This window comes from Myotis lucifugus, unplaced genomic scaffold (assembly GCF_000147115.1).
Source record: "Myotis lucifugus unplaced genomic scaffold, Myoluc2.0 scaffold_161, whole genome shotgun sequence".
Classification (NCBI taxonomy): Eukaryota; Metazoa; Chordata; class Mammalia; order Chiroptera; family Vespertilionidae; genus Myotis; species Myotis lucifugus.
The window spans coordinates 2679555-2704108 of NW_005871209.1; the positions used below are offsets into that span (position 1 = coordinate 2679555).

Below are 24554 nucleotides of genomic sequence, written 5' to 3' on the forward strand. Positions count from 1 at the left end.
AGATGGTCGATCCAACCAGTAATTCCAGCAAGTCAGGAAGAGACAGTGATTTATTCATAATGAGCCAATGATAGTCCTTCATGAAAACTATCTACTTAATAATTCATTCTAGTATTTTTTTTTATTTCACTATGCGACTCTACTTCTCCCTCCCCTTTTAGAAACTGGAACAATTTCCTGTCTCCATCTTCTGACATTTTCCCTAACCCTCCACTTCTGAAAGACTACAATCAGAGTTCCAAGATCACATGGGAAATTTTTCACATCTTAATACATCATTGGGACATTTTTCACATCCTAGGACTTGATTATAAGCTTCTTGAAGACAGAGACCATTCTCACTCATCTTTGTTTCCCAGGAACCTCGCATAGCACCTGGTATATAACTAATACAAAAAATAGTATTTAAATAATTAGTTTGCTTATTAGTCTGTTAGTTGTTTACAATTATTGAAGTGCTCTCTTGTGACCTTCTCACCTAGTTTATATTTCAATTCTTATCTAGAAGCAAATTATGAGTTAAGTATTTTTACTTTTTCCTTGCTGTCACTTAACTTTATACCCTTAAAAAAACCTTTAGGTATCCCACTGAACTCCAACCTCCTGACACCATAGCTCACTGCTTAGCTCTTTAAAGCATCCTCTGTCAGTGACAGCTCTAGTCTCTCAAAGCTGTGCCCAACTTGTTCACCACTGTCTCTTCAACCCCCACAAAGAGCCCGGCACACCTTTGTGTGTTGACCATATAGCCAGACTCACACAGCCTCAGTCAAAGGCATTGCCCTTCTGTCTGAATTCCAATTTTACAAGTACTAGAGGCCCAGTGCACGAAATTCATGCACTGGGGTAGGGGGAGGGGAGTCCCTCATCCCAGCCTCAGCCTGCACCCTCTCACAGTCCTCAGGGGATGTCCTACTGACGGCTTTGGTCTGCTCCCTCTGGGAGCACTGCCACGGAGGCAGAAGAGGCTCCTGCCACCATCGCTGCACTCGCCAGCTGTGAGCCACCATCGCTGCACTTGCCAGCTGTGAGCCTGGCTTTTGGCTGAGCAGTGCTCCTGCATTGAGCGTCTGCCCTCTTGTGGTCAGTGCGTGTCATAGCGATCGGTCATTCTGCCGTTTGGTCGATTTGCATATTAGCCTTTTATTATATAGGGCTACAGGCCTGGTGCACGAATTTGTGCACAGGTGGGATCCAGCCAGCCGGCCCCAATCTGGGCTGATCGGGCCGGGCCAGCTGGGGAAGGGTTCACGGGAGGTTGGCCGGCCGGCCCTGTCCCCTGGTCCAACTCTGGGTCGAGGGGACAATCTGCATATTAGTCTTTTATTATATAGGATACTCTCCCTTCTAAGTCTCTAGCCATGACAGAAAAGTATATCCTTCTATAGGAAATTGCAGATGCCACCTGGAGAACCCATCACTATTTCTGATTCCACCTCTTAATGCATTTACAAATTTCAATTTTTTGCTCAGAAAGTACTTCCAGGTCCACAGATGCTGAAATCCAGATTGGCTGTCTGCTAAATGCACCCTGACATTCATTAGCTCTTTCCTTCACCCAACACATATTTATTGCTCATCAATGGTGCACAGCTGAGCCTCATAACTGAAACCATATTTTTATTATCCTCCCCCTATATAATTATCTCTCCCAAACCAATTTCATTTACCAATCATGCATTTGGTTTTCTCATGAGATAACTACTGTGTCACCCCATAGGGTCTATAACAGTTCAATTAAAAGCAAAGAAACATTCAACTTTAGTAGTCTGTGCTGCTTTATTGCCATCAGATAAATGCACAGCTTCCTTAAGACTCCTTTGTAAAAGTCTGAATTATCACCAATACCCACCCCCCCTATTCTGCAGACTGTGACCCCAGCCTGAGTTCTAGGGGCCAGTAGAGACAAGAAAGGCACACTCCCTAAAGAGGGCAGCTCCCTTATTATAGTGACCACATTCCCTTCCCTAATCTGTTTCTTCCTAGATCCCAGCTTCCTCCTTTGGAGTCCTGGCTCACTGAGACTGGCTCTCCCTTCTCTTAGCCTTCTCTCAGAGGGCTAAGGGGTTCTGCAAAGTGGCACCCTGCCTTTCAAAGATTTCTGGCCTAGACTTCCAGGCATAATTGCAGCCATACTCTCTTTACCTTTTCCTTGACACACGCCCTTCCCTGAGTCCCCTCACTCTACCACAGCCCACTTACTTCCTGAGCCATAGCACCACTTTTATACCACAGTGAGGCTCCCCAGGCTGGAGGTATGAAACCCCAAAGGCATTTTTGGTTAAGAGTGGGCTAGAAATTTTCTATTACTAATCACAAAAGCTTCTTTTCATCTTTTATATATTATTTAACTAAGAATGAAGTGATCAATCAAATATCTATGTACTTAAAAACTATTTTATTTTTTAATTCATCCTGAAAAGCTGTACCACATTGTAACTATACATGCTGAAAAGGGTGGCCATGACGCATGCATGGCAGGTGACTCGTCTTACTGCTGTTGGAAGGAAGCACTCCTTGGCCTCCCTAGACTCTTTCTTTTTTTTTTTTCATATATTTTATTGATTTTTTACATAACCAAGAGATTTGGCTCTTTGACACGTGTCAACCCAATGTCAACAAGGACTCTGAAAAATAGAGGCTCCCCAAGCCATCTTTGTCTTAATAAAGGCTTCAGGCTGGGCGGGGAAGAAGGGTGCTATCCATTTTTCATTAGTCAAGCACAGTTGGCTGGCAAACAGCTTGTTTTTCTGACTTCCATTAACAAATTCCACTTTATTACTTGGCTCTTTCAATAGCAGCTCCAAAAAGAGATCATTTCTCCTCAAGTACTTATGCATGTCAGCCTGAAGTTTTAACATCTCTTTGTTGGGGAGCCAGCCTCCTAAGGAAGGGTATGACCTCGACTCACAAAGCCCAGGAAATCTAAATCAATGACAACTATTTTGATCCTAAAATGCTCCTCGCTCATAAGTCCCTTTCTCATTATTTGCCTGGAAGGTCCTTCCTTATTTTCTTCACTAGGACGACTGTTTACTTCAGCCGTGGGCAAACTACGGCCCGCGGGCGGGATACAGCCGTTTGAAATGAATAAAACTAAAAAAAAAAAAGACCGTACCCTTTTATGTAATGATGTTTACTTTGAATTGATATTAGTTCACACAAACACTCCATCCATGCTTTTGTTCCGGCCCTCCGGTCCAGTTTAAGAACCCATTGTGGCCCTCGAGTCAAAAAGTTTGCCCACCCCTGGTTTACTTTCTTGGGCCAACACAACGGCCACCTCTTGTATGGCCTCCTAGTTCTCCCCACATTCCATCCGGCTTCTGCTGTGTCCCCAGAGCAGAGGTATGAAACCCCAAAGGCGTGGAGCTTCGTCCTGTCCTGCGACCTGCACAGCCCGCCTTGTGCATGGCTCCTCCTCTAGGGCAGGGAATAGCGAACTTCTCTGGCGGGTCAGACGGTAAACATTTTAGGGTTCCCAGACTACATTTAATCTCAGTTGCATTTTTGTCCACATAATTTAATAATGTAAATGCCATTTTTAACTCATAGGCCATAAAACCAAACAAAAGAAAATGGATCACCATCTCAGGGCCATCCATTCCTACTCATACTTTAAAGTCTCATCTCTCCCACTGGACTGTAAGCTCCCTGAGAGCAGGGACGACCTCTAATTTGTCTTTGAATTCCCCAGCTCCTGGACATAGAGGTGTTCAAATCATTGATGTCTATTACACTGAAACATCAATATCTAATTTATCCTGATGAATCAAACATATCCATGGACAATTACATATATATATTTTTTTTAATTGATTTCCGAGAGGAAGGGATAAAGGGATAGAAACATCAATGATGAGAGAGAATCACTGATCGGCTGCCTCTTGCACACCTCACACTAAGGACCGAGCCCACAACCCAGTCATGTGCCCTGACCAGAAATTGAACTTGACCTCCTAGTTCATAGGTCAACCCTCAACCACTGAGCTATGCCGACTGGGCAATTTCCCCAACTCTTGAACAATCCCAACAGAAAGTCATTTTGCATTTTGAGTCCCTTAGGCATTGGGCATTAAAGGTAAGCTCTGTTCCTGGGTGTAGGGAGAAGTAGATGATTTTTGCCTCATTTAGTAAGAAAAACTATGATATTCAGCCAAAGAGCTTCTCACTCCTCAATGCAGAAAAAAAAGTGCCTCTGTGAGAGAGTTCAATTGGGCCCCAAACAGCACCTAACTCCAGCTCACTCAGCTTCTGAGCAGCCACTGTTTCTTTGCAGAAAATCATCTAGATTGGTGATGCTGTCTTGAATACTTGCCAGGTATTCAGCCTAGCTATTAGCAATTCATTCACCTCCCATCTCACCACAATTGGGGAGAAAGCATTTCCAAGTCATACATGCCAGAGAAACACTGACAGTCATCATTAATACAGCTAGCACCCTGCCCCCTAGTTCTCCCAACCAGAAATGCCCCAGAAAGGTCATGACCACCCCTCTCTGGTTAAGGAGCCCCACTGTTAAATTGTGAGAGATGAGCAGCATGTCACTGGCATAAGTCTTAACTTCGAGGGCTCCATGCCTGGCTTGCTGGGGCTCCCAACAGCATGAGCTGGTGAGGAAGGGAGGAAGCCAGGAGTGGACAGAACCACTGCTAAGGAGGAAATGGCCCTCGGCACACCTGCTCTGTGAGGCTGGGTGTCTAGTCTAACAATCCAACGGAACGGGAGGAGACTGATTCCACTCATATCCACATCAGGCAGGCCCCCCTGGCTCAGGGAGGAAAAGCACCAGAAGGTCCAGACAGTGTCAATCTTCAAGCCAGGCAGTGCTTTCGAATGCCTGTTTAGAGTAGGAGCCCAGCCAGCCCCACCACCACCCCACACCACCATGTAACAAAGCTGCCGAGAACCAATGCTGGGGTTCAGGGGAGGACTCCGGGTCCAGTAAGCATCTGAAATGTGGAGCAGGAAGGAGCCAGAGTGGGTCACCCTGCAGAGGGCAGGTTACACCCAGCACAGCCCCCAGTTCCTAGGGCATCAGGAGGGTTTCAACAAAACAAATCCCAAACCCCACTTCCTAGAGGTGAGGTCCCTAACGTGCTCCAGAATGGAGATGAGGGTGCCGAGAGAGGGCCAGTGAACCCACCCTCCCCAAACAAAATCAGCAGCCCAAAGGACTAGGTCGTATGACTAGTCACATAGAGAGCTTGGCTCCCTGTACATGAGTCGTCCCCAGGAGAGGCCATCATTTCACACATAGAAGCTAAGTTCAAATCATATTTATGAATCGTTATAGCTAAGACTCAAGTCTGCCCAGTACAGAATCACATCAGCCCAGCCACCTGCAGCCAACAGGTGAACGAGGGTGGGTCACTCTACTCTCAGCACCCTCACCCGCCCTTGGACACACGCCGCTCTTCGCTATTCCTGGAGGGACCTCCCCAGCACAATTAAGCCCATGGTGGGACTGAAACCTACACGTGGAAGCAAAGAATCAACCGAAATCGAACTTTAAATCAGTAAACTAACAGTGCTCTACTAATCATGCAAAAGTAAGGAGAGAAAATATGGAATAGAAGGTGTGGTACGTTACCCAAAAGCCCTGCTAAAGACCGCATGTCCTTCTCCATCAGCATGTAAATCTCTTCCTCTGAGAAGCGGCCAATGCCGTGGCCGTGCATCTCGCGTTTCACAATTCCTTTCGTTATGTGGCACACGACCCACCTCAGCAGGTTGCTGAAGGGACCACCACCACTAAGAGAGAGCATCTTCCGGGTCTCATTGAGATTGTCCACCCACTGGCAATAAGCTAACGTCCTGGAAGTGTGTGGAAACAAGTTACTACTGTGCGTTAGATACATAGCAGCTCCACAGGGCAACTCCCCACGCGTGGGTCAGGATTTGGAACACTCTGGAGGAACTGAATCATTGCAGCTTTTCTAAAAAAGCATGGCAGGTGTTACACAGGCCCTAGTGGATGCTTGGACTTGGGGCGCGTGGGAGACACAGTAAGAAACTCAGATAACGATGCCGTGCTGCCATTCCACCAAACCTCTCCTGCCACCCGCCCGCAGACCGTCCCCCTCGCCCACCCACAAGGCCATGCTTCTGCTTTCTCTTAGGCAATCCCACAAAAAACAAGTAGAAACCCACTTTGAAAGGCTTCTAGGCAGCACAGTGTGTACCTAGGGGGGGCAATGGCAGGGAGGGAATGGGGGGGCAATGACTGGGGTGCTGGCTTCATTCCCTTTCGTGGTCAAAGCAATGGTTACACAGGTTATGTTCTGTTAATTAATCAAGCTGCACATTTTTGTTCTGTATACTTTGTGTATGTACTTTATATTTCATGATAACAAAAAATTTTATTTTAAAGAAACCTTTTGCCTTTGCGAAAGGATTAGGGAGTAGGTATACCTGTTCATGTTTATAATAAACTATATAAATTATAAGTATTTCATTAACAACTCGCTCTCCAAAAAGTCAACTCTCTGCTTCAGTCTGTTCTCTAGGACTCTAACGTGGATACAAACACCAAAGGAACTTGGTGGGATCATTTCCCACCTGCCCATGTGTCCCTATGTAACAGGTGGCTATTCACTGTTCCTGTGTTATGCTGGCTGATACCCAGACCCTTGCTGATCTTGTTCTCTGTACTTGTGCAACTGCAGGAATGTCTTTACGGTTAAGTGTTGGTAGACAGAAATCAAAGGTTTCCATGAGCCAGGAGATTGCAGTTCGATTCCTGGTCAGGGCACATGGCCAGGTTGCAGGCTTAATCCCCAGTGTGGGGTGTGCAGGAGGCAGCCGAACGATGATTCTCTCTCATCATTAATGTTTCTCTCTCTCTCTCTCTCTCCCTTCCTCTCTCTGAAATCAATAAAAACATGTGTGGTTGTTTTTGTTTTTTTTAAAAAAATTAAAGGGTTTCCTACTGAAGACTGAGAAAAATGTAGCTGTAGGCTACAGGCATAAGATATTTAGTTTTTCCTCTTAATGAGTAATAAAAGATGCATTAGCAGTCATCTCAACTCCTATGTTGGTTGATATAGCAGTAATGATTACTTCAAAATAATTAGAAGAGTAAAAAATATTTTTACAGAGAGAATACAAGGGATGATAGTAAATTGTAGCTACTTTCCACCTCAAGAAAAAAAATACACCTGAAAATAGGTCATGAAATTCTGATCATTTTATATTGTTGTTCTTCTTTTTTAGGGTTTGCTCCTCTACAAAGTAAAAATTACGGGGAAAAACAAAAGCAAAAGATTTTTCTAAAAATTTTTAAACATTCCTGATTTTTACTGAAAGGTCCTACAACCAATTTCAACATACTCTCTGTACTGCAACCATTTATTACCTATTTATTTATTTTTATTTTTATTTTTTTTAATCCTCACCCAAGGATATTTTTCCATTGCCTTTTAGATTCTAAAATTTAGAAGGAGTGGAAGAGAGAGGGAAAGACAGAGAGAAATATCAATGTGAGAGAAACTCATCGATTGGTTGCCTCCTGCACAGGCTGGGGAGGAGCCTGCAACACAGGTACATGCCCTTAACCAGAATCAAACCCGGGACCCTTTGTTCTACAGGCCAACGCTCTATCCACTGAGCCAAACTGGCTAGGGCTTTATTACCTTTTTAAAGGAAAGTTTAAAAATCTTGTAAGAAAGGTTTGTGTGCCTCTTCTTTAAAAGTCTCTCAAAATAAACTATTGAGAAACCAAGCAATGGATTTTGGTGAGAAAAGGAAAAGGTATATGGCAATGGTGACTAATCAGCGAGACATTCGAGGAGTCAATGGAGCTTTTGGTATGAAAGAGCTCACATTTATTCTAGTAAATTCTTTAAAACTATTCAAGCTAAATGCTTTTCTATTTGCTCTTCTTTTTACACCTGCAATTAAGTAATTAAGGTGTCAATGTTCACATTCTCTTAGAATAATTCAGCACATTCATTCTAATTGTACAGATCTAAATAAACGGGCTATATCATCCTTCATTATTTTGGAAGTCAGTGATCCGAGAATAAAACAGAATTATCCTAATTTAAGTATGGCCAGGTAATAATAGCAACCAGGAAGCATCTAACGTGTAAAAATGAGGAATACTGTGGCTCTAAGCTGATAGGTTGACGTGCGGGGGAATGCATTCTTTGTAGGCAAATTACATAGGTTTTGTCATAAGCATAACTGATGCTGAAGGATGAGCAGAAGCTCCCAAGCAGAGCAGAGGGAGATGGTGCGTGCAGCAAGAGCACTGGCTGGTGGATGAGTGGCAAGAACTTCAGGATGGGGGTTGGGGTACAGGATGCCTGAGGAAGCTTGAAAGTGTTTGGGGGCTGGAAGGGTGGGCAAGGATCAGATCAGGATGGATGTGAAGCAAAGGAGGCTAAACTTGATTTTGAAAGCAAAGTTTAAACACTTAAAAGGTTTTAAGCAGACAAGAAACATGATCAGACTGATGGTGAAGGACGGGGTGAAGGTAAAGAAATTGGCGGAGGGAGGCTGGCTAGAAGACCACGGCAAGACCAGACATGAAATGATGCACTGATCCCTAGCCGGTTTGGCTCAGTGGATAGAGCGTCGGACTGCAGACTGAAGGGTCCTGGGTTCGATTCCAGTCAAGGGCATGTACCTTGGTTGCAGGCACATCCACAGTGGGGGGTGTGCAGGTGGCAGCTGATGGATGTTTCTCTCTCATCAGTATTTCTGATTCTCTATCCCTCTCCCTTCCTCTCTGTAAAAATCAATAAAATATATTTTAAAAAAAAAGAAATGATGCACTGAATTAAGACAAGGGGATGGTGAACAGGGCACACATAGGACAAATACTGAGATATGAGAAAAAGACTAATGGATATACAGGATGAGGTATAAGAGAAACTAGGCCTTTTCTCCCAGGCTGATGGTTTGAGTAGACGATATTGCTTTAGCCAATACTGGCAATACACAAGGTGGAATAGACTTCATTGATGAAAGATAAGTTAACTTGCTGCATTTGAAGGTTCCATGTGAGTGCTGAGTGAGGAGTCCAGCAGGTTGAGAACTCGGGAGACAGTTTAGGTCCAGATAGAGAATCTGTGGGCAGAGGCATTGGTGGCAGTTTTAAAGCTGTGAGAGGAGATGAGGTTGCCTAAGGAAGTTTCTGGAGTAAGGAGTGGGGAAACCACAGTTCAAGGGCAGTTAGAAGAGGAGACAGCCGGCTGGAAGGGCCAGCCTGGAGAGAAGCAGGGGCACCGCTTTCTCTGAGATAAACAGAAGTAGGGACACCGCTTGCAAGAGGTGAGGAGTTGCAGAGAGGTTCAAGGCTCCTTACTGATGACTTCCATCTCCTTTGTTGTGCAGGAGAGGAGAGCAGGTGCAGAAGATGAGGATGCAGCAATGGGGAAAGAGTTTTTGAAGACGAATGGGTAGAGCAGCAGGTGGGGGTGGGACAGGCAGGAGCTCCACCAATGCTAGGAAGAGTGTAAGGTTCCCTGCCTGCATTAGCAAGTTGAATGCAGGGCACAGAAGAAGGAACACTGGGTTGATTCAGAATTTTGCAGTTAAAAGTAACCTCAGAAACTGTCTGGTCTTTCCCCTTCTCTTTCCTGCCCTACTCTCGATTTCCTTCCTCTCTTTCATTCCCTGGGCCCCATATTATAGATGTGTGTTAGGGAAGAGAAGGTAATGAGGGCCAGGAAGGCTCTTTCAGGGTCAAGCCCTGTGAAGTGTGTATGAACTTTAACTACCAAAGAAAATAGGTGCTTCGTGGATTTCTAAATCAGTTACTACAGGTCCGAGACATCACTGACCACGCTTCCATACCACTACAAGCACGAATCCACCTCCTCTTGCAACCACGCTTCCTGGAAACTCTGTCCGCATGGCAGGGCTCCCACCCATTACACTCCACTGAAACCACCCTGCCCAAGTCCACAATCCCTCCTTATTGCAAACTCCAAATCAACCTTCTTCCATATTTATCTTTCTTTAACTCTCTATAGATCCAACAATATTGGCGTATTTCTTAGAATTCTTTCTTAACCTACGTCTCCACTGCTTTTCCTCCCACCTCTTACATGTTCCCAAGATTTTACCTTTACTCCTTCTATCTTCCTCACTCATGGAGTGATCTACTTCCCACCCATGATTTCAAACTGATGACTCCCAACTCCAGCCCAGACCTCTGTCCTGAGATCCAGGGACCCTCATGAGAGATTCTCAGGAACCGAAAACCAACACTTCCACACTGGACTCGTCATCTTCCTTCCCTTCCAACCTGCTTCTCCTCACCTGAGCCAGAAAGAAGCACAGGAGCTATTCATTCCTCACTGCTCCAACCCCTCACTCCCCACCACAAGTCACCCTGGGAATTCACTCTTTCCTCCAACTCAGTTAACACTGGAGTTCAGCCCTTCATCATTCTCAACCCTGAGGACAGAACCCTCCTAGCAGGTCTCCTGACATCTCCTCAAGGCCCTCCAGAAATCCCTTTACCACAAAGAGCTTCCTAAAACACAAATCTGATCATGTATCAGAATGACAATGCTTCTCAGAGTCATTCATTAACTCCCCATAGCTCTTTTGCTTGACACACCAGCCCCCTCCCACAGTCTGACCCACCCCCTGCACTGCCTCCCATGCGGCACCATACAGAATTACATGTGCCTCCCAAACCCCCCTTTTGTGCCTCTAGGCATTTGCAGAGGCTGTTCCCTCTACCCAGATATCCTAATCGTTCACTACCACCCCGCCTTTTCACCTGCAACTCTGATTGTCCCTAGATTCTGTTGTGACCCCAGATCCTCTGGGAAGCCTTCCCCTCATCCCCCCAGCAGGTGCTGGCTGCCTTTCCTTGCTTGGTTCTTCAAACTCTTCCCCAGCACTGACAAAGGCTCCATGTCACCCGCCAGCCTGGGAGCCACTGGAGGACAGAGATAGCGTCTCATCACCTCGCTTTCCCCCCCCATCTGGCATAGTGCCTGGCCACTAGTAATCATTCATTCACTGAAGAAATGAATTATTGATTGGATGAAAAAAGGCTTCCCTCTGAGCCAGCCACTGCTCAGCAGTGTTTCTAAGGGATGACAGTATTTAAGTAGAAAAATGGAAAGAGCTGCAGTGCCTATGGAGGATGAAGAAGAGGCTGCCACTGCTCTCTTCTGAGATCTGTGTCACTCTCCACTGGGAAGAGGCCGCGGCACAAGGAGTCATGAATTCTTAACTGGAGAGGCCGAGGACGGCCAATCTGGAAAGCAGACTAGGCTAAGCAATTAAAGTAATTTATCATTCTCAGAGCCTCTTTCAGGAAGTTGATAGTCATGTTCTTTAGTGCAACTGATGGAACTGATCTGTTCTGCAAAATAGGGTCAAAGAGGTGTGTTCTTTTTTTAAATATATTTTATTGATTTTTTTACAGAGAGGAAGGGAGAGGGATAGAGAGTTAGAAACATCAATGAGAGAGAAACATCGATCAGCTGCCTCCTGCATACCCCCTACTGGGGATGTGTCTGCAACCAAGGTACATGCCCTTGATGGGAATAGAACCTGGGACCCTTCAGTCCGCAGGCCGACGCTCTATCTACTGAGCCAAACCAGTTAGGGCGAAGAGGTGTGTTCTTAAAAAAATGATTATCTTAGAACAGAAGAATAAACCCGACTCAAACATTTTTAAAGGAGAGCGAGAAGACAGGAAAGAAACACTGACCCTGGCTGTTTAAATGAAGATTTCTCTTGTTATAACCGAACATGAGACCTGGCCCATTGCAGAAACAAATATCAATATGTGGGAAACTGCAGACCACTGTTTAATGAGGAGTCCTTGACGTGGCCTTCCCGACCATGAGGACGCCTTTCTCCATGTTGTGCTCCTTGCTGTATTTTGCTTGTACCCTAAATGCTCATGGGTGCAGGAGCATAGGATAAACTTCTGTATTTTCACCAAGTCTCAGGCATGAGATTAGCTCCTCCAAACAGGAGCCCTCACTACATCTAAAACTGGGAGGGAGGATATCAGAGAACACATCAATAGAGGTGTAATCAGGGAGAGAGAATCCCTAGCTTTTAGAGAAGATCCTGGCGATAAGTCATTTGATTAAAGCTTCACACACACACACACACACACCATTCATTTACAAACTCAAAATTGTAAAATTATGGCCAACCTAGAGTCGAACTTGAATTCCCTGTTCTAATGCCTATATATTTATAGTTGATAATGTTATGACTAGATAGTTTGACAACCCTACCCTACACACTTCCCTATGGGGTTGGAAGACTCTTAAGACATTCACTGGTGTCCACAAGGGGGCAGTATGTCACACAGAAGAAGCTACGGTGTCTGTTACCAAAAATCAATTTTATTCCTGTAATTTGACCCTGTGTCTCCCAGACTTCCCCTTATATGGAATTGGATCTGACTTAGGCATTCAGTGGAACAAAGGAGATAAAAACCTGTCTTCTTCATCTTCCATAATGGCTTTATAAAGCCAGTGGGACATAATGCTATGGTTTTTTTTCAAGTGCAAGAAAAAAACCACTTTATAGCTGAACGTGCTTATTTGAGCAGACCAGCTTCAGAATTGTGTGATGTTACATAACAATAAGAGCTTTCTACTGTCCTTGCTCTTCAAAAACCATACCTGGAGCATTTTTAAAGCTTTAGTATCTGAAAACTCCAGATAATTGAATCACATTAGTCAAACAACTGGTTCCACCTCTTCCACCACTGTAAGTGCAGACACACCTGCGGGCTTATGGACTGCTAGAATTGAACAGGCTCTCATGGAAAGCTCACACTTAACACTGCTTTCCTACATACTATAGTCCCCTATGCTGGCCCCAGTTTCTACGGATGCACATTTGGTGTTTTGCCTCTGAGACTACAAAATGGGAAGAAGGAGAGGAGCCCAACGGTGCAGAATCCACGGATTCTCTGTGTCATGCATTTTCTCATCATGAGTGGGGACAGGGTCTTTTCTCCACTGGGATTTAGAGCTTTCGGGAAAGGCTGCTCTGCATCTCCCAAAGCAAGAAGTTGGCTAAAGGTCTGGAAAGATTATGAAACAGAGGAGGGTCTGTTTTTCCTTCTGTACTAGGGACTTAAGGGAATTGGAGGAATTAGGATTTTCCTTTTTGAAAATTCACTGTATATTCGCATCTCAATCAAGACATGGCCTTCCACCTTAACTATTTCTTCCTCAAAATAACCCTTGAGGAGACACAAATGGGAAATATTGGCTAACCCAAAAAAGTATTTTTCTAATTAAAAAGAAAAAAGAATCTATGTATGATTCAAGCATTTGGAAGTTTGTGGTCAGTAAAATTAAGGTAGTTTCCTACCAGGATAGCAACCTCCCATCTCTCTCTCCCACTCCTCCCAAAAGCACCCTTCCCTCCCCCACCACAGCCCAACCCCCAGCAAGTATTAGCAGGGGCCCTTGTAGAGAGAGGGGGGGGAGGGAAGGGCAGAAGATGAACTTCTACCATGAAGTAAATAAGTCCATACACTCATAGTAGTGACAAGTGGTACTTGGGAATCTTTCTGGATAAAAGTCTTTCTAACCCTCGTCAGTGTGGCTCAGTGGATAGAGGGGCAGCCTGCACACCGAAGGGACATGAGTTCAATGTCCAGTCAAGGGCATGAACGTACCGGGGTTGCAGGTTAGATCCCAGCCCAGATGGGGCTGTGCAGAAGGCAACCAATTGATGTGTCTCTCTCACATCGATGTTTCTCTCTCTCTATCTTTCTCTCTCTCTCTTCCTTCCTCTCTCCTTTCCACTCTCTAAAAAAAATCAATGGAAAAAATATCCTCGGGTGAATATTAACAAAACAAAAAATACATATATTTTCTAACCGAAATATAAATTTTATGAACCACTACAAAAATCAAAGAGTTGTAACAAAACTACCAACCAATGTAAGGCTTCCAGCTTCTTTTCAGGCAGCTAACAAAGTGCTAGCTCACCTAGGGCCCATCAGTCGAATGAAGTGGGCTTTGGAGGGCCACATCAAAGGAACGCAGAGGGGTCAGGGTGGCCCTGTGCTGGTTCTTCATTTCCCTCAGTGCCACAAAGTAGGGCCTGGAACCTGGCAAGCAGGTGAGACAGGCTCTGTCCTACAGGCTACTCCCTGAGGCTAAGCATGGCATGCATTTTGGTCCTAACTGCAGAACCCTGCACTCTGAAATGGGAAGTCCAGCAGTTCTGGACAGGAGCTACTCTAAGGAAAGGCCTGGGTTCATTCTGGAACCCAGCCTGTGATTACTCCCACGCCGACCTGCACCGCTGCTGCCTCCCTCCTTGCTCCCACCCCTTCTGAAGTGGTGCTTCAGGTCAGCCCTGCAATAAACTGGGCAGGAACTGAGAGTAGAAAGAGGAAAAGAAAAACAGAAAGGCACTTAAGATCTAAGAGCTAGAACAACAAGTTTTCTAGTTAGAAAGAGAGCTGAATGGATGAAATAGGAAGGTGATGAGGAAGAGCCTTCAGAGTCAACTCCACAATGAGTGTATCTCCCAGTGCAGGAGGGAAACGCTACTGGGTGAGCTACTGGCCCAGGAATAACAATTAATGCCAAAAAGTGGGCTTAACAATACTTAATTACATCTTCGGAACAAGAGAACGTTTGCAGAAATCAGAGAGAAAACTTATCTACTGGGGTACGGAAAGGTGTTCCGACTTCCAAAAAATGGATGAAAGAAAAAGAATTTTTAAAAAACACAGATGACAATAAAGCAAGAAGAACTGGGTCTGTGTAACTCGCTCAGTGTCACAGCCAGCACAAGGCCATGTGCAGAACGAGCCAGCGCACAGCACAGTGTGTGTGATGCTCCAGACTCAGGGAACACCAGCCAGCAGCCGGGCAGTCAGGGCAGAGAGCAGTAGCATGCTTTCCTGCTGAGCACAGAGACGCTCTTGTCCTCTAAGGCAAACTGACAACAATCCTACAAAGCTTGCGTAATTTATTTCAGCTAAGACTTGTATCCTGCCCTGACCGGTTTGGCTCAGTGGATAGAGCGTCGGCCTGCGGACTGAAGGGTCCCGAGTTCGATTCCGGTCAAGGGCATGTACCTTGGTTGCAGGCACATCCCCAGTTGGGGGTGTGCAGGAGGCAGCTGGTCGATGTTTCTCTCTCATCGATGTTTCTAACTCTCTATCCCTCTCCCTTCCTCTCTGTAAAAAATCAATAAAATATATTTAAAGAAAAAAAAAGACTTGTATCCTGACTTTGTTTCCTGTTCCCTGCTCTGGGTGTCTGATGAATGTTATTTTAATGCAGCAGTTTGTATTGGTGAAGAGCCCAGTCTATTAAAATATCTCCCTCACCTTAGTGAGTTCCAGTCCAGAGCAGGGGTCAGAAAACTATAGCCCATAGGCTAACAAATTTACATTTTAAAATAGTTGAGGCAAAAAAAATCAAAAAAATAAATATTTTGCATTAAGTGAAATTCAAATTTCAGTGCTTTTACAGAGACAGAGTCATGCTTATTCATTTGCATATCATCTATGGCCACTTTTCTACTTCAACATTGGGGCACAGTTCAGTACAGTTGGCCCTTGAACAACATGGGTTTGAACTGCATGGGCCCACTTATACGTGGATTTTTTCAATAAATATGTACAATACTATAAATGTATTTTCTCTCCCTTATGCTTTTCTTAATACATTTTCTTTTCTCTAGATTACTTTATTGTAAAAATATAATAGTATATAATAGATATAACATACAAAATATGTGTTAATTGGCTGTTCATGTTCTCGGCAAGGCTTAGTTGTAGTTAAGTTTTGAAGGAGTCAAAAGTTACATGCGGATTTGCAACTTTGTAGAGCGTTGGTGCCCCTAATCCCCACATTGTTCAAGGGTCAACTGTAGTTTCTACAGAGACATATGTCACACAAAGCCTAAGACACGTACTAGCTGGGCACCTACAGAAAATGTTCTAGAAACTTAACAGTCATAAGTTGACCCCTAAGTCAGCCAGAACGCAGAAAACTTTTGCAAAGTTTTCTTTTCAAAAAGAATGGTTTGGGGAGTATCTGAAAAGTGACAGAGAACTTAGCTGACTGGAAGGGTGGGGACAGGCTGGGCACCGCCCAGCACCGGGCACTCACCAGTAGAAGTGCTCCTCCACCATCTTGGTCACCGCCCTGGAGATGGCTCTTTCCTGAGGCCCCAGGTTCTTGTTTAAGTTCACTCCAAGCTTCTCCTCCAGAAAGTCAATTATGAATTCTGTGCCAGAAACTTTTTCATGATTATATTCAATCCAAGGCATTTTCCCTTGAGCAGAGAGTTTCCCACCAAAATAGTTCTAAGCAGAGTAAAGTTTAAAAAGAGAAAAGCAATGTTTTATTTAAATTTCACTGTTTGATTAACAGAAACAAACATCTCAACCGTATATTGGATAGTGACTATACTACTCAAGTGAATGTACTCAGCATATAAAATCTTAAAGAGAATAAATGGTTACTCTTGGGAATAAAAACACACACACACAAGATTTACTGCACATGAAGATACTGCTTTTCTCCAATTGATTTTATCATGGACTCTAGCTTATTGTTGAGAGAGAGAGAGCCAAACGAAAAGAAAGCATATATTCATGCAAAGGCTTGTACACAAATGTTCATAGAAGCTTTATTTGCAATTGTCCAACACAGGGGGGAAAGCAAAAGCTCATCAAGAGGTAAATGAATAAGCAAATTCTGGTATAACCTTACAATAAAAAGGAATGAACTACTGATATACTCATTAACACGGGTGAATCTCAAAATAACGCTGCTAAGTGAAAGAAGTCAGACAAAAAAAAAGAGTACTTACTGTAGGATTCCATTTGCTAAAACTCTAGAGAATTCACACTGATCCATAGTGACAGAAAGCTGATCAGTATTTACTCGGGAGGATAGGGGACAGGAAGTGACAGGACAACAGGATTACAAGAAGGCAAAAAGAAATTTTGTGGGTAATGGATACATCACTATCTTGATTATGGTGAGTTTTCATGAATATTTACATATGCCAAAATTTACCAAATTACACATTTTAAATATGTGCAGTTTATAGCATGCCAATTATATCTCAATAACGTTGTTTATTTAAAAATGTTGCATTGGGTGAATTTTAAATATATCAGACCTCCACATCTTTAAACTGTTTCTCTAAAGTAGGGGTCAGCAAACTTTCTGTAAAGGGCCAGATAGTAAATTTTAGGCAGCCCATATGGTCTCTGTCACAACTCAACATTGCAGTCATAGCTCAAAAGCAGCCATAGACAACACATAAATGAATATGAGTAGCAATAAAAAGTTGTTCACTGAAATGTGAATGTAATGTAATACAAAATATTCTTCCTCCTTTGACTTTGGCCCACAGACCTGCAGCCTGCAGACCTCTGCTTTAGGAGCACCCACTTACCCTCATTACCTCCTAGAGAAACAGAGTTAAACCTACATAACTACACCCATCAAGTCCTGCACAAGATCCTTCCTTGTGCTTGATGACAGCAAACTCTGTGAGGGCCTCCTTCTAGGAGACCCCGGTCAAATCTTAGACTAGAAACAAAAATTTTCCAAGAAAAAAAAATTACCATTTGAGGTTTATTTGTGTCAGAAATTATTGGGTTTAACGAAGATGATTATTGCTCTAACTGTTCTTACCTAAATCACACCAAGATCTGTGTGTGCCTTTCCCAAAAACCAAACAGCACATCTCACCAGAAGGGATAAAAAACATAGAATGTTGTAAAATTTCTAAGTCAAGTCTCTCCGTGTCTAAGAATTATGCTTGTACGTTGTATGTGGTATGTATGACCATTGAATTGGCCTCCAATGAGATAACAGGGTTATGGCTAGAAATCATGGTCCTTAAAGGCAGTTGCCCATTTGTGTCCACAAGGACTGGGCGTGGACTACATTTGAGGGTCTCAGGCTTCTCAGACCTCTGAGGAAATATCACCTTTTTGGAAGGCTAAAAACCAGAGCAGTTTTAACTGGTCTCCGTCTCTTGGTATCGATACTTGATCTTATTGCTTATTCTAAAGAAATTCATTCTGGGCCCAGCCTAGAAAAAGGGTAGTTAATGGGGCTGCTGATAGCCATATTGCTTTTGGGCAACTAGGAAAACAGAACCTCCTCTGGTGGATACAGACTATGTCAGGGTTCACAGCCTGGCAAGTCCTCCCTGCTCCCAAACGTTCACCAGGCATTGCTGTGCAGTGAACAACCTGCAAGACTATGGGTAGATGCAGGTGGTCTTTCACATGCATTTCAAATTTCTAAGTATGGTTATATTACTTTTAAAATAAAGTATATAATTTCCTTAACTTCCATAAATATATTAAAGAACTCTTGGCCTACTTTTATTTAAGCAATTGGAGTCTGACTGACCCACTGAGGATAGTTTCTGAAAGCAATTTTGGGAAGAAAAATGAAGAGGTAAACCCTCTACAATTTTTCTCAAGCTGATGTTTCCCCTGCAAGTCTGTCCCTGGTGAGGTTAATATATCTACATTCACACTGCATTATTAGCACAGCAGTGAAAGCTATAGGCTTTGGCATAAAAACCTGGCTCCATCATTTATTCAATGTGTGACCTTGGACCTCCCTGCGTCTCCCTAATCCTCCCTGGGCCTCATTTTCCTTCTCTAAAGAATGAGGACAATATAATAACAATTGCTAGAACCAAATGTGCATGAAGTATCTGACAAAGTGCCTTCACCCCAAATTTTGTCATTCTGATTTGCTACACAGTCATGATGCCCCAAATTTTCAGCTAAATTTACATCTATATATATAAAAGCCTAATATGCAAAGTGTCCCCTCGGGAGATCACTCGCTATGACGTATGCTGACCACCAGGGGGCAGCATAGAATGAAGGGAGGCCCCAGCTGGTAGCCGGCAGCTGCTAGGGACCCTACCTGTGCACAGATTTTGTGCACTGGGCCTCTAGTCTATTATATTCCCTGAAGCTTTGCAACTATCTTGAAAGGTCTCCCACCAACTAAATTTGAAGTAACTTGAGCAACTTTTGTGGGTTATAACTCACTGAAAAAATCCATGCAGCTATTATTATATTATATATGATACAATAATGTAATATCTATTATAATTTTATAGAAGAATATCCTCATTTTTTGGAGATACACACTGAAATAGTGAGGGATGAAGTGTTATGATTTCTGCTGCCTATTCTCAAATGGTTCATTAAAAAAATTGTCCATAAAGGTATGTTTTAACAGAATGGGGTTATGTTTGTTGTAATATACATGTAGGCTAATGTTTGTTAGCTTTGTGGTCTAAAGTGTTTATCTCTCAAGTGGATTCCTAAGTAGACCAAATCTTTTGTTGCTAAAGTGTTCTGAGATATATGCTTAAAACAACTCTCATTCCCTAGGACAGTGATGGCGAACCTATAACACGCGTGTCATTTTTGGGTTGACACGCGAACTCATTTTTTGGGTTGATTTTTCTTTGTTAAATGGCATTTAAATATATAAAATAAATATCAAAAATATAAGTCTTTGTTTTACTATGGTTGCAAATATCAAAAAATTTCTATATGTGACACGGCACCAGAGTTAAGTTAGGGTTTTTCAAAATGCTAGACGCCAAGCTCAAAAGGTTTTCGCCATCACTACCCTAGGATCCACTTTTTAAGCCTAACATCCCCTGTAGTTACCAACTGCATGCATGGCCTCTAGAAATCAGTATGCTAAGCTGACCAACTTGATGAGAGCAACTATCCATAGGGCTTGTCTCCAAAGAAAAGTATTGTTTAGCGTAGCAAAATTATAAGCCAACCTAGGGATGTTGTAAAGCCGTTTGAAAGTAACTCAGAGCAAGTTAGAAATGCAGTGCTTGAGTCACATTCTGCTTTAAAAGATTGTGGCAAATACAAACAAATTAAAAAGAAAAAATTGTCCATAAGGTATGTATAAAGAAAAATAAACCAAAAATCAGCATGTCACCCTAACTGGTTTGGCTCAATGGATAGAGCGTCGGCCTGGGGACTCAAGGGTCCCAGGTTCGATTCTGGTCAAGGGCATGTACCTGGTGCAGCACATCCATAGGGAGTTGTGCAGAGCAGTTGATCAATGTTTCTCTTCTCATCGATGTTTCTAACTCTCTATCCCTCTCCCTCCTCTCTGTAAGAAATCAATAAAATATTTTTTTTAAAAAAGCAGCATGTCAACAACTGGTGAATCCAGTTGAAGAGCATATGGGTGTTCACTCTATTATTCTTTTAACTTGTCTGTAGCTTAGAAAATTTTTTAAAGATTGGGATGCCACCCCAATAATTTCTATTAAAAATGTTTAAATAAATAAATAAATGGAGGAAAAAAGGCAAGATCAGCAAATAAAAAGAACATCAAAAGTTAAAACTGAGAGCCAGAGCAGTGAGTTCCAAAGAAGCCATTATCTATTTTAAAAGAATTATTGTGTGAAATACATGCTTCTTATACAATCAGTTATGTCAAATGATGTAGGTGTCTTCACGTATGTCTAGAGCAGCGGTTCTCAACCTGTGGGTCGCGAACAATGAAAATACATCCTGCATATCAGATATTTACATGACGATTTATAACAGTAGCAAAATTACAGTTATGAAGTAGCAACGAAAATAATTTTATGGTTGGGGGTCACCACAACATGAGGAACTATATTAAAGGGTCGCGGCAGTAGGAAGGTTGAGAACCACTGGTCTAGAGAAATGAATGGAAGGATGGTCAACAATATCAGTGACAGCAATCTCTAGCTAGTAGGATGGCAGGTGATTTTCCTTTTCCACTTACACTTTTTGCACTGTTTGAAATCCTTATAAGGGCCATATGTCAAATACATGTAATCAGAAAAAATGCTAAAGCTATTTTCTTTCTTTTATTACCCATATCTGTGGGATCTCCCTCTACATGTTTTGCAACTTCCCATGAATCTTTAATTATTACAAAATGAAAACTTTTTAAAATTGACCTATTGATATTTATATCTTGATTTTAAAAAGATAGCTATGATAATAATTTTTAAAAAGCTTTGTGAGTGCCTATTAATGGTCATCAAATATTTATTCCAGTCTCTCTTAGGTTAAAAAATATAAAACTTTCAAATATAAAGTCATGCTCTTAGGAACATGGTATTTTAATATTTTTTTAAAGGCAAATGGCAAAGAAGGGGCCGAGGGTGGAGCCCCCTGGGAATAGGACAAACCTCTCTACTGATCCCTGAGAAATGAGCACTTCCCACCACCACTTCCCAGGCACCACAGGCGTCACAAGCCCTTGCTGATGGCACTTGGGCCTCGAGGCACTCGGGCAGGCACACCCCCTTCTAAACCACAGAACCACTTTCCTTCCACCCAGATCTCTGCCCCACGCTGAACACCCCTCCATTTATTTCCCACAGAGACCGCTCAGAAGAAAAACACTCCTATGTCATCCCTTTTTAAAAATGCATCTATACTGAACAAGAAACAATTTTGGAAGGTGGTAAGCGTTGACCTTCTCAAAGGCTCTGTAAGAGCTCCAGGTCCACAGTGAGGCGTGTGTCCTGCTGCTTCTGTTATACGAACTAAAAAGCAGCTGCTCCAAAAAATGAACAAAGGTCGGTAGGTAGGCTGCTGGTAAAGATGGGGCAGAGGCAGGAGAGGAAGGGTAGACAGCCCGGCAGTGGCTGCCAACAGCAGGATCTCTTCATGAGGTGAAGGCACACATGATCTTGGAAGCAGCCAGAAACTCAAAGCACAGATTCAGGTTCTGACCCTCACCGTCCCAAACCTGCCACGGCTAAAGGGGGAAGCTTGTCTAGAGTGACGATGGAGCGGAGACAGGCAGCTGCAGGAAAGCGTTCTCCTCCAATCAGCACCCCTCGGTGACCACGCAGCGATCTTCAAACCCGATCCACTGCATTTAGAGAATCCCAGTCTGGTCTGTTTCTGTGGCTATTTTCTCCTCCATCGCTGGCTTAGAAAGTCCTGAGTAATTTTCTCCCTGCTTCCGTCGCCAGACTCACCCTTGCATTTCAGCCCCCAGTCATAAAGACCCCATGCCCTTCCAGATCCCCCAGAGTCCAAATTCGGTGCCACTCCACCACATTCCCAGGGAACCTCCATAACAGCACTCCCAAGCTGAGAGCATGACACTCACTCTCATCCCAGTGCTGCTCACAAGGATCCCCATCCCCTCTTCTGTAGAGAAACTGGCTCAGAAAGCACAGGCCATGGGGAGTCAGGAGATGGAGAGGGAATATTGTTATCAGGGCAGCCAAAAGCTTGGCTGGGTGAGCTCTCCCCCTTCCAGCTTCCCTGCTGGTCTGTTTCCATCCAAGGAGACCACCTCCTCTCAATGCTGCTACTTTGTAAGAGCTTAAAGGTGAACCCCTGATCTGTGGGAGCCATTGGGAGGAATGGCAGCAAACCAGAGGGACCACACTGGTTTGGAGAATGCCTGGGGCTCACCTCCTTCCCTTTCTTCAACCCCCTCCCAGGTACACAACCTGCAGCCTGAGCATTAGCCCTGGCTCAGTATAAATTCCCAGGCAGGGAAGCTGACCTCCCGAGTGAAAGGAGATCTCAAACCAAAATAACTAGGCACCAGAGGAGTACAACCACGGTGGGAGAAGGGCAACAAACTGGATATCTACAACGGGAGGCAGACTTATTGGGACAGGCCAAAAATTTTTAATTAGCATAATAAATGTCCTCTAAGAGATAGTGGAAGAGATTAGTAATACAAACCAAGGGGAACTATTAAGAAGAAAAAATATAAAAGCTGAACACAATAGATGAGAGAAATAGCACGATCGATTCAAGGAGAGAATAGAGCAATGGAAACCCAGAGAGGAATCCTCCCAGAAGGAAGCAGAAAAGAATGAAGGAATACATTCTGAGATGCAGAAAATAAAAGCAGAGCCGTCAGTATTCAGAAAACACGGAACAGGAAAGGAGAAAAGGAAAACAAATAAAAAAGAAAAGGAAATACTTGAAAACTGATAATCCCCCAGAATTAAAAAGATTAAAGATTTCAAATTAAATATTGACAAAGGACCAAACAAGATACTAAAGACCCACACCAAGGCATATTATAGTGAAATTTAAGAATGTCAAGATTAAACAAATACTCTAAAGTTTCCAGAGAAAAAAAGAAAGAAAAAGAGTCAGATTAACATCAGATTTTTCAATAGCAACACCAATGCAAAAAAGGCAACTGAGTTATATTGTCAAATTTTTATATAAAAAAAGAAAATATAATTTTTAAACCACCAAAGGGAAAAAACTTTAATCACAGAATTATCCAATGCGGGGACATAACAAAGCTCTCAGGCATGCAAAGCCACAGATTGCCAGTGAACGGCTCACTCTGAAAATACTCATCAAGGAAGTACTCCAATAAAAAGATAAACAAATCCTGTGGGATAAGAGATGGGAAATTAGGCTTGTCAAATAACTTAGTAAGGCTTGCTGTTTATAAAAGGACCAAAACAAACAAACAAAAAGAGATAGTATTTCAAAAATTCCAGAAGTAGCATATTACACAACAGCAACACAGATGGGATGAGGGCTGGGCGGAAGAGACCCAGGTTCATGTGAACCTGCTAACACACTTGTACCAGTAGAGGGCAAATACAATGGGATACATTTAAGAAATAAATGGGGATAAATAAGCACAAATTAGGATCTTAAGAGCAACCACTACAGCAACAAAAATAGAATTTGTTTTAAATGACAAGAAAAAAAATTTTAACTATCCAATTGAAAACAGAAAATAAGAAAAATTAAAAGCAAAGTAATAGTAAGGAGACAAGTATTAAATAAGATGTTAGAAATAAGTCTTAACAGCCCAGCTGACATGGCTCAGTGGTTGAGGGTCGACCTATGAACCAGGAGGTCACGATTCAATTCCCGGTCAGGGCACATGCCCGGGTTGTGGGCTCAATTCCCCATCTAGGGCATGCAGGAGGCAGCTGATCAATGATTCTCTCTCATCATTGATGTTTCTATCTTTCCCTCTCTCTCCTTTCCCTTCTGAAATCAATAAAAATATATATATTTTAAAAAGCAGCCATACACTAGGCCAATGGTCGGCAAACTGCGGCTCGCGAGCCACATGCGGCTCTTTGGCCCCTTGAGTGTGGCTCTTCCACAAAATACCACGTGCAGGCGCGCATGTACAGTGCGACTGAAACTTCGTGGCCCATGCACAGAAGTCTGTATTTTGTGGAAGAGCCACACTCAAGCGGCCAAAGAGCCGCATGTGGCTCGCGAGCCGAAGTTTGCCAACCACTGCACTAGGCTAAAGGGTCAGTAAATTCCATGGAATTAATATCACTAAAACCACCTGCTCTGACCATAAAATTAAAAAGCAGCAACAAAAATCAAAACCTTAAGCCCTGGCCGGCTTGGCTCAGTGGATAGAGCGTCAGCCTGCGGACTGAAGGGTCCCAGGTTCAATTCCGGCCAAGGGCACATGCCTGGGATGCGGGCTCAATCCCCAGTAGGGAGCATGGAGGAGGCAGCCGATCAATGATTCTCTCTCATCATTGATGTTTCTATCTCTCTCTCCTTCTCCCTTCCTCTCTGAAACCAA

At 43.3% G+C, this 24554-nt stretch overlaps 1 protein-coding gene across 1 annotated transcript in view; it reads right to left on the bottom strand.

Moving 5' to 3' along the window:
• Positions 1 to 24554, bottom strand: part of FAXC (failed axon connections homolog) — a 54991-nt gene that overhangs the window by 29704 nt on the left and 733 nt on the right. Inside the window, exons 2-3 of the mRNA XM_006095837.3 lie at positions 16092 to 16288; positions 5594 to 5817 (exon numbers count right to left, since the gene is read on the bottom strand). Coding sequence (XP_006095899.1) covers positions 5594 to 5817; positions 16092 to 16288 — 421 coding nt within the window. The remainder of the gene's footprint in view (positions 1 to 5593; positions 5818 to 16091; positions 16289 to 24554) is intronic.